Source organism: Mesoplodon densirostris, chromosome 2, assembly GCF_025265405.1.
Source record: "Mesoplodon densirostris isolate mMesDen1 chromosome 2, mMesDen1 primary haplotype, whole genome shotgun sequence".
NCBI classification, from domain to species: Eukaryota; Metazoa; Chordata; class Mammalia; order Artiodactyla; family Ziphiidae; genus Mesoplodon; species Mesoplodon densirostris.
Window position 1 is genome coordinate 188,672,552 of NC_082662.1, and position 11,001 is coordinate 188,683,552.

Below are 11,001 nucleotides of genomic sequence, written 5' to 3' on the forward strand. Positions count from 1 at the left end.
TGAATTCATGTCATGAACTATTAATAGATCCTCATCCTCAATTTTAAAAACAATGTGTAATCAACTGGAACTTCCAGACTTATTTCCTTTATTTGATAATTTGGTTTGACAAAAAAACACAAAAAGCAAACACACACAACTGATTTATGGTGAATTCCTTTTTCTAATCACAGCGGCTCTTTCCATAGCTTTACTGAAGGTCCCTCCTCAGGCTTCCACGTTTGGAACTCTTCTCAGATCACTAAGCAGTCTCCAGAGCCTGATAACTAATTTATTATTCCAACACAAAGGAAATTGGTCTGCAAAACAGGATTCTGATTTATTAATTCACTATGAGATTCACTATAACAGACCAATAGGGTCGTTTCAATCAGCACCTACCAAGAGAATCCAGATATGATTATAGGTAAATGCAGATGCCAAAAAAGGGGTGGTGATGGTCCAGGGTCATCCTTCTCCTGTACCACTCAACAATCTACTCTTGTCCTTAGGGACCAATTCCTGCCCTCATTTTCTCAAAAAGTGAAGAACACTTACAAAACGGCTACTCTTCAAGCCTGAAACACAGGCTGAGGGTGGGAGTCAGGAGTGGTGTTGATTTAATTCTAACGCCTGAAGTTACCTCCTGGGCTTGTGCTAATTTTCTCACATCAAATTTTGTGGAGGGTAGCAGAGTAACTTTCTCTCATCTTTCGGACGGGAAATATAATTTTAGTTTGGATTTTGCAAATACTTTGCAACATGAAACCACCGCCCGTTCTTCCTTTTGGTCCTCATTTTAGTCTGGGCCAAAGACCCAGGCCGTGAGGGCTCCCCTTCCAGCTGCCCTCCAAGCACACATCACCTGTAGATACTCAGCCTTTTCTGGACGAGCCCAAGCGCGTTATAAACAAACCTGGGGTATTTTGATCACTTACTGGCATCTTAGTTGTAGCGATTATGCTGAAAGATCCCAAGACTAGTTTGACACGAGAAAAAAGGTCCACGTGTTACCTCAGAAGACCAACGGAACACCTAGCATGAAAGTCCAGAGAGTGGAAAAGGCATGTTCTTCCCCGTCCCCGCATCGTGTGGGAGCCTCCTCAGCTGCCTAAGGTCCACTTTATCTGCCGGGCAGGGCCGGTGGGGCTGCGGAAGGCCGCGGTCCAGGACCAGAGGGCGGGATCCGGGGTCAGGGGTCAAGGTCCGGAGCCGGCGAGCTGGGGCCGGGTCGGGGTCCAGGTTCGAGGCCAGGGATCGGAGGGCGGGGTCCGGGTCGGGGGTCGGCAGATGGGATCCTGGTCCAGAGGGAGGGGTCGGGGGTCGGAGGGCGGGGTCCCGGATGGCGGGTCTGGGCCCGGCCTGGCTCTGCGGGAGCAGTACGGACCGCCCCGTGGCCCCAGCGCCCCGCCTCCCACAGGCGGCAGCCATGGCGGCCTGGCGGGTCCCGGTGTCCGTGGGCGCTGCGCTCGGGAGGCAGCCGTCCGCCGCCCCTACGCCAGAACTGCCCCGGGTCGAAGAAGGGTTCCGACAGCGCCTCAGCTTCATCCTCTGCTCCGCTTCGCAGGGAGACCGCGGCGGCTCTGGGCCCAACTCGCAGGGCGGGCCGGAGGGAGCAGCGAGGCGTCCGGCGAGCAAAGAGTTAACAGCGGCGGAGCGGAGGATCTTGGAGCTTCACGCCGCCGCCTGCGCGGTGAGGCCCCGCCCCATCCCTCTTGGGCACACAGGTTGCTCCGCCCCTGCCCGCCCCGCCCGGACCGCAGCCCCAGGGACAACGCGCTTGCGCAGTGAGGCCCCTCCGCCCCAGACACCCCGCCCCGCCCTCCGCGGCAGCCCCGCCCCCCGGCAGCCCCGCCCTACCCGGCCGCCCGGTGATAGGTGCGCCTGCGCGTCCCGGGTCTGGAGAGGGATTGCCAGAGGTCGGTGCAGTCCTGCCTCGGGAGTCTGACGGCGTGCAAGCTTACCGCTCAGAACTTTTCGCTTGAAAACTGGCCACAGTTTCCTATTCCGGGCAAAGAGTTAACGTGGATCTATCCTGAGTATGAGCGCGACTCCTTTCTGATCAGTGTCCGAGCTAAACTCCGGTCACAGTCTAGGGCCTGTCATCACTGTCCTCTGTGTGTGTGCGCGCGGGTGTGTGTGCGTGTGTGTGTGGGGTTGGGGGAGTGGTGTAAGGCATTCATAGAGGAGATAGAGGAGCTGAGAAGTCACAGGGAAATATGTGTGTGTTTATCTGCAGTATCAGTTAAACACTGCCATCCAATGATTTCAATAATGAAAACATAAAACGTGAACTTATTAATTTGTTTTAATTTTTGCTATCATCCTTTCCACCTATCGGAGCAGAGTTACAAAGGAAAGTATAAATAGGCATTTACATTTTTACTAGACAATCTTGAGCTCTGTGTTCTTCTGGTTTGGGGATTTGACAATTGCTTGTTAGCACCAATATCAAAACTTATAACCTCCCTTAACGCTTTCTGACACAGACTACATACGTTTAAGGGAGCATGTTTATATTTGTATCATCTTGAAAGAGCAAGTGAGTTCTGTGATAAAGATATAGAAAAGACACAAAAGTAGCCTGTTGAATACACTGCGGGTGACCAGCACTTGACATGACTAGTGTTATTTGGTCTGGCCTGAACCAGGCGAGCAGAGAAGAAAACTTTGGAGGTTGCCTAAAGTTGACTTTTTTTTTTCCCACGGGCAGTTAGTAGGCCTTGAGATCCACTTCTGTGTGGAAACTTCTGCACAAAGACTCTTTAGGAAATGACTGGCAGCTTTTGATGGTTCTTGTTTATACTCTTTTTAAAATAATGTGTAATTTGTTCCCATACTTCACTATATACATGTGGTAAATAGAAGCAAAAAGTGTCATTCTCTATAGAGCAAATACCAGTGGCCTGGAACGACCAGCTCAATCAGCCCGGGAAGGGAAAGAAACTTTTTCTCACTCAAGGAATTCACACAGTTTCATCCGTGTCAGAATCGCAGGTTAAATGGTTGTCCAGGAGACCATAAGCAAACCCAATAATGAGCTTGTTGTTTTTGTTGTTCAACAAATCAGAGCCCCCGCACAGTGGTCCTCCTTCCACACCTGCAGGCAGGTAGCTCTGTCACGTGTGCTGACCTGCATCCCTGGGCATCTTGTTCTCCAGTCAGGCTGTCAACACTCTTGTCCTGCCTTTGTCTGTTTCCACCATGACCTGAGGCTCACTTACTGAGGACAAGTTACGTTTGTGTGGGCAGCCATCAGAGTTTCCCCATTGACTTGGAAAGCAGGAGAGCAGCCAGGCCCAGGAGCAATCTGTTAGGCTCCCAGGTTCCAGAAGACCCCCAGCGAAGAAAAGCAGAAAGGAGTCTGCTAACAAGAGTTCCCAGCGTTCTTTTGCTTTTCTTCCAAGTCTTCCAACACGGACTTTGTAAATAAAGAAGCGAGGTCTTGACAATCGGTCGTTCTAAAGTAGTGTTCATGTACTCTGCTTCTGCGGCCCCAAAGGATTCGGGAGGCCCCTTAGGCAGGCCTTGGGACTTGATGGCTGGATTTCTGCTGCCCTGGGCTCACTTTGCTGGAATGCCTCAGAGGAAGCCTAGTTGCCTTAGAGGACAACTCTAGTTGTCCTTTTACTCCACGCTTTATTCATGACGCATAGTTGATGAAAAGCCGAACCAGAACAAAATATTCAGCTGCTAAGGAAGACACTCCGAAGAAGTAGTTTGCGGCATACGCAAAAATACATGTAAGAAGATATATAAGTGTCACGTGTATTTTAATGGAAAGGCTCTATGCAAGAGTGGTGCCGGGTTACTGCGTGGTAAAGGGGTTATAGAAAAAGCCCAGGAGACAGTTCCCCTTCAAAACCTCAAGGCTAAATAATATCACCCATGTGACCCAGATCCACAGAAGAGGTTGCATTATTTGTCTTCACACAACGTGCTTGGGACAGCTTTTTAAGACTATGTTTGAATGTAGATAGAGGATGCTTTCTTGACATCTGAAGTGCTGTAGTAAAAGCTGCTTTTGATCAAAGTCGTGAAGCAGCGAGTGTTAATATGTTAAAAAGAATAATTTTATTTTGCTTAAAAATGGCACTAAGGACACTCCAAAAAAAGAAAAAAAAGAAAACAGCGCAAAATGTGCAGTGGAGTAGCACACGATGAAGGTAAGGAAAAGTGTTAAATAATAGTAATGGTAGTGCTTTTCTCTAAGGACTGTTGGTTTTGATTAGCACCTTTTCTGTAAGTTTACATCATTATCCACATATTTTAAGTACTGAAATTGCAACTGTAACTTCTGAGTGAAAGTTCATTTTCAGCCTCTTAGGCTCTTAAAGTCATTAAATCACCTGTTATTAAACTTGTTACCTAGAAACTGAATGAAAGATACCTGAGCAGTGGCTACCTCGTTATTGGGTATAGAGGAGTTCTTGTTTTTCCATCAACTTCTCATTTTTCTCAAACTGTATATTTTCTCCTTAGGTCACATCAAGTTGGATTGTGTATAATGTTGGAACGCATTCAGTCCTTAATTGCAAGTGCCACGAAAATTGCTGGGAAGCAGTTTAATATTGTTTGAAGAAAATGTTGCAGTATTTTAGGAGTAGGAATGATGGTGAGGAGATGCGATGAATATTGCGATGAATGAATTGTTTGATTTCACTACTCTTCAGGCTGGCCGGCTGAACTACGTGGACCCGGCTACCGGCTACATGGTGCTCACCCGGCTGGCCCACTTGCAGAGAGGCAGATGCTGCGGCTCTACCTGCAGACACGTGAGTACCAATTCGGCAGGATGGCAGCAGTCTTTGGTGCTTCCGTGACTTCGTTAATACCTGTTATTTGAAAAACAAGTCAAATAAAAATGCTAAATAGAGCCTGGTGTGCACTTTTCACAAGCTGCTCTGGCCATGGACAATGAAGTCTTTAGGACCAACAGAGGACCTTTAACGTTAATGGAATTTTGTAACGTTTCACTGTGAGCATCAGTTCCTTGAAACGCTGTGTTTGGAAATTCATGCGAGTTCTTTATTACGAGGAAACTTTTCACGAGGTTTCAAATAAGTTGTGTTTACTAGGCAAGTAGAAAGAGAGCAGGAAAAGAAATCCGGAATATTGCAAGCTAGATCCCAGGAAGCATTTATTTTTCATTTTTAGCTGAATAAATAGATACTTGCCCAACATTGACAGGTGGGGGTTTTATAATGATAATGACTTCCTCCCTCCGTGTCCCTCCCTTCCCTTCCTCCTTCTCTTCCTCCTTCTCCATTATTATTACTATTATTATTATTATTACTACTCCCCCTCCCCTCCTCTTTCTTTTCCTTCTCTCCCCCCACGCCCCGCCCATTCCTTCTGTGGTTGTTTTCTACTCTGTCTTTAAAATAACCGTGAAACTTGCTACTGCAAACCTAGGGCTGTACGTTTCCTAAAATGTATATTTCAGCAGCCATATATCTCTATGCTCACTGATTAAGATGAACTAACTATGTAATACTTCCCTACTTTGAACAAAAAATAAATGAGAATGGGTTCTTCCCTCTAACTTTTTAAAAGCATACTACTAGTAAGGTAAATTGTTATACAGTTAAGATTATAAACAGATAATCTCTGTTTATAGACCACTTTGACTGTATGTTTCGGGGGCAAGAAGGAGTTATTTCCTCTAACCCACCTACTTTCTAATCAAGGAATTGACATTAAATGCTTGTATTAACAGTAGCCAGTATTGAAAAATTAAGCCTTCACTTTTATGGATGTTCCTACCTGTGCCATTAGCTGTTTCTAATCAAACCCATAAGAGCTTTGCCTGAATTGAGGACTGAGGACTTTTTAAGGGTGAGGTTTTGACAGTAAAATTCTTGAAGTTGGAAGGATGCATTTAGGAAGTGATTCTTGGACCCTAATTAGAACCATTTGCCAGATGTTGCCATAGTTCTCCTCTTAGTCTATAGGAGGTAGATCAAATCATCTATAGAATGTTATTAGCAGTCTCTTTTTTTCACCATGAGAAGTGTACTTCTTCAAGATGATTATTAAATAATTCAACAGTAACTTGTTTTATTTCTTTCGCAGTGTCCATATGGCCAAGTCAATGTTAAAGATCCATCCAAAAAGAAGAAATTCAATTCACATTTTTATGTTTGAGAAGAATTTCATTTCTGTCCTCCATCTAATTGAGCCTTATTAAAAAAATAAATAGGGGCTTCCCTGGTGGTGCAGTGGTTGAGAGTATGCCTGCTGATGCAGGGGACACGGGTTTGTGCCCCAGTCCAGGAAGATCCCACATGCCACGGAGCGGCTGGGCCCGTGAGCCATGGCCGCTGAGCCTGCGCGTCCGGAGCCTGTGCTCCACAATGGGAGAGGCCACAACAGTGAGAGGCCTGTGTACCGCAAAAAAAAATAATAATAATAAATAAATAAATAAAACCTTAATCCAGAATTGTTTTCTATGCTGTTAGTACTTGAGCACTAGTTTAATCTTAAACTTAAGCATATATTAATCTTAATCTTAAACATGTATTAAAAGAACATCAATAAAATGAAAAAGCTAGCAAATGTTTGTGTGTTTCTTTTCTGAATATAAATTTATTTATTTATTTATGTTTGGCTGCTTTGGGTCTTCGTGACTGCACGCGGGCTTTCTCTAGTTGCGACGAGTGGGGGCTACTCTTCGTTTTGGTGCCTGGGCTACTCATTGTGGTGGCTTCTCTTGTTGTGGAGCACAGGCTCTAGGTGCGTGGGCTTCAGTAGTTGCAACGCGCATGCTCAGTAGTTGTGGCACACAGGCTCCGTGGCATGTGGGATCTTCCCCAACCAGGGCTTGAACGCATGTCCCCTGCATTAGCAGGCGGATTCTTAACCACTGTACCACCAGGGAAGTCTTTGTGTGTATCTGAAGTGGCACATTGATAATTATTTTCCTTTCTTTTTGCTTCATTATTAGACGTATGTCGAAGAAAGAAAATAATGACTGTTCCATTAAATAAATAGCAGCAATCGGGTCACATCAGTAGCTCTTGATTTTTTTTTTATAGCCTCAGTTCTACTGTTTTCTCCTCAGTGTTAGCAACCCAAGGGAGGTTGCTGGCAAACAGAAGAGTTTGAATACATTCTTCCTTTTATTTATATCTTGAGCTATAAGGAGATTGATAAAATGCTATATCATGCAGCATATGAGTATCCAAGAAGGGCCATTCTGCGGCGAGAAATGCTCTCATCTTCCATCTGTTCTCATAATAAAACCTCTAAATCATTCTGACTTGGGGGTCAGGCTGCTATTAAACCATTCTTTTTTTCTCTACGCCCCCCCCCCCCATTTTACTCCTCCATCTCTGATGGCACTTTTCAGGCTAATCTGTCTTAGGATGTTTTATTAGCTTTACACCTATTTCATTCACTGCTGCGAAGACCCTGGGCTTCAGTCTCCAACCCAGGTTCTGGGTCCCCTCCCCACGCCTCCTCTTCTGTTTCCCTCTGAGGATAGCAGCCCCCAGGAAGCCTTTTCCTTGCAGGGAAAAGCTGGTCAGTGAAATGGAAGGCTGGCTTTACCCAGAGCTGACCCTCAGCTTTTTCTCCTGGCTGAATCTGAATGGTTCTCCAACATCTCAGAGGTCTGCCTTCGTCTCTGCCCGTGGCCCTCAATGAAGGTTTTTTCTAAAGCTTTCTAAAAATCTTAAGCAGCAAAAAGACTCTGGTGCCTTCTCCCATATTTGATTCAAAACAAAACACCTTCTAAACTGTAAAATGAGTGAAAAGAAGCCCATTAAGTCTCTAATGTGCTATGTGTTCATTTTATGTCAAATAGTAAGTTGTTTCCCAAAACTGTTGGCAGTTTTGGTGCCCCAGTGTTTCTGATGTTCCTGACTGTGGCTCCCTCAGCAACACTGCCCCGGGGCCCTCCTTGGCTGTAAAGAGCAGTGTCTGTGGCCTGGTGTTGCCCCCTCCAGGAACTATTTGGAGGAGAGCAGGAGAAGCGATCAGCATTGTGACAGAGGAGGCACTCAGTCTTTCCAGAAAGGTTTATGGACTCCTGGGAGCCACTTTCCTTTCCACTCTTACGTCAGCAAGCAGCCAGCTAGCTCCATGTTTCCCACTAGACTTGAAGATTACCAAAGACATCTTCTGGGTGGGAGCTGTATGGGGCTTTCTTCAGCAGTTCCAAGAGGAAAACCAGAAGGAAATGGAGTGGAGAAGGCCAACTTCCTGGAGACACAAGAGGAGGAGGAAAGCCAAGAGAAGAGTTCTATTTGCTCTTTGCAAGTTCACTTTGAGGCCCCCCCCCCAGTCCCCGCCCCCTCCTAAGGCAGTGTTTTGAGAAAGCCCCTTGGCAGATGGGAATGAGGTAAGGGATGCCTCCCTCCTAGAGGCAGCTCTTTGCTTCTCCCAGTGCAGCTCCTGCAGTGCTGAAGTGGCCCAAGACGGGAGGACCCTTGCGTGGGATTTTGTGACTCTTCCTGGCAGAACTTCTAGGCTTCCTGGCAACAACAGCCAAGGAGCCGCCGCTGGGGTGTGGGCGGGGAGGGGGATGCTCTTACTCTTCCCTGCCTCTGGAGCCGGGGAGCCGAGGTCTGAAGTTCTCGGCCGCTGTTCTGGGGAGATGCTTATGAACCACACGTCGGGGATGGCAGCGGCGGGTGCTCCCACATTACACACAATACGGCCACATAAATGGGCCTCGCTGCCAGAACTTCAGGTTCTATTGTATTCGCACCTTGTAAAGTAAAAAGTCAGGTTTCTTACTGGGTGTGTGTGTGTGTACAAGTACACGTGGATGCCGAGAAAAAGACTTCCCAGTTTAAATCAACTCCGCTGCTACTCCACTTTGAAGGTTTTTGGAGACTCCTGCAGCCGCAAGGCAGGCACCATAAATCAAGGGAGATTGATTTCTAGATTGTTTCTAATACTGAAAGACCCAAGGGAAGCTGGGGGTCTTTGCGGGGTTTAGCGGGGTGGAGGGCGGGGATACGTTCCTGCCGTGGTGGTTCTTCCCTTAGAGGGGAAGGCCCTGCCCTGGGCCGTTCTCCCAGCAGGTGGATTCCGTGCACATTCCCGCCTCTTCAAAAAGCCACACCGACCCCATCGACTTTACAGAGCAAGGAAGGGAAGGGCTTCCCCCCCGCCCCCGAGTGCAACCTGGGGCTCCCACACCGGTGTGGGTGTCTTTGGACCAGAAGGGGCCTGGAGAAGGGGGGATGCTCCCCGGGCGCGGCACGGGTCTTTGTTCCCCGCAGGGCGCCGTGTCCTAAGGCGACCGCAAAGTCTGTCCCGAGCGCCCGGATCCACCGCCGGAGGCCAGCGGGATCTCCAGACAAGGCTGGGGAAGGGGGCCCACGACCTGGCAAACGGCCATCGGCATGTCGCCTTCCCCTGAGCACTTTGAGGCCTCACGGTCCCCGCCTTTCCCCGAAGGAGCCCCCCTCCCCCCACCTGCCCACTGAGTGTCAACTCAACACCTGCCTTTTCATTTTCTTTACATTCGAGCAAAGGCTTGAGTTGTGGACGGGACGTCTGACCGTGAAGAAGGATTAAAACTCGGTGCTCTTTTTTACTGCCCTGCAGCAACTAAAAGGTACTTCTGGGCACCAGAAGTATCCCCTCCCTCAGGAAAAAGGAAAGTCAGAAGTGTGTGTGTGTGTGTGTGTGTGTGTGTGTGTGTGTGTGTGTGTGGCGGGGGCGGGTGTTGTCACCCTCTTGCGCGCCTCTGGAGAGCTCAGATCTCTGAGAAAATGTCGTGGAAGAACTCGCAACTGTCTCTTGCCCACCCAGGCCCGCGGGATGCCCTGCAGAGCTCCCAAGCCCCGCACTGGCTGATCCTCTCCCCTACAAACGGTTTCCAGGTTGGGCTCCTGACACAAAACCTCCAGACTCACGCCCTACCCTCCTCCTGAGACCGTGGGTGTAAAAGAGAGTAAAAACTCGGAATCATGGGCTCTGAGGGATTGGAAGATTTCTGGCGATAGCATCTTCCCATCCGAAATTTGTATTCTAAAGTGTGAGCTTCGGTGTGCGCTTCAGTGTGCGCACGCGCGCCTCTGCCTCTCTGTGTGTGCGTGTGTGTGTGTGTGTGTGTGTGTGTGTGTGTGTAGAATGCATGTTTTTATCAAATACCTAAAACGGTTCGTGACCCCAAAGAGGATTAAACCCACTGCTTTGGACACAGATGAGCGGGAGCACCTGAAGGTCTTCGGGTCGGTGTCGCCGTCCATCCATTCGACGGCCTAGGCAGCAAGCGGAGGAGCTGAACCTGGGAGGCTTGTCCGCTCCCTGGCTGGGAAAACGAACCGAGATGGGGGGATTCTCGAGGACAGAAAGAGCTAAAGAGGACGGGTTGGGAAGGGGAACGTCGGGGGTGAGGGGGACTTAGAAGGTAGACTAGTAGGAATAGTTGGCTGGTGGGACTGGCTAGTGCAGCCAAGGGGTCGGGTAGAAAGAGGGGCGCTGCCGGAGTGCTCCGAGCTACATTCCGGGACTTGGGACGGAAAGAGAAAGCCTGAGGGCTTTGACGCGCGGCTCCTGCTGGATCCCTTGCCAGCCCTAAGCTGTGAGCAGAGCTTGCGGGGCGGGCGAAGGGGTGGGTCTACCCCTGCACAGTCCCACGGGCCCCCATCCCGGGCAGTAGTCTCCTGCGGCTCGCTGATGCGCGGGATCCCCCAACTCCCTGCGCGCTCGGCCCACGCCCTGCGGAGGAGCCCCTGCTGTGGCCCAGGGGTGGAGGGGCAGGAAGGGAACGCGGCAGCCTCACCCGGACCCGCACCGTGGAGCGGCCAGTCTCTCTGCTCACACCCCTTCCGCGTCCGCGCTGGAGCCTCCCAGAGATCCCCCCGCCCCCATCTCTGAGCGCGAGGGGCGCCCCGGGTGGGCGAGTGGGTAAATAATTGGCCAGAGGCCAGGCTTCCGGGTTCTCTCTCCGTTTCCCCGCGGCCTGACTGCGCCCTGGGTTGCTGGGGCGACGCAGCCCCTCGGGAAGCCGAGACCAGGTAACCGGGCCCCCGTCAAGTCCAGGTGTGGGAGTCTGTCTGT

The 11,001-nt window shown here is 49.4% G+C and overlaps 1 protein-coding gene across 1 annotated transcript; it reads left to right on the forward strand.

Moving 5' to 3' along the window:
* Nucleotides 1-1,391: 1,391 nt before the first annotated feature.
* On the forward strand, nt 1,392-6,506 carry C2H1orf53 (chromosome 2 C1orf53 homolog). Its single transcript, XM_060088677.1, has 3 exons — nt 1,392-1,672; nt 4,653-4,754; nt 6,055-6,506. Exons 1-3 carry the CDS (start codon nt 1,409-1,411, stop codon nt 6,124-6,126), a joined length of 438 nt encoding a protein of 145 aa, XP_059944660.1. The 5' UTR covers nt 1,392-1,408; the 3' UTR covers nt 6,127-6,506.
* The last annotated feature ends 4,495 nt before the right edge of the window (nt 6,507-11,001 follow it).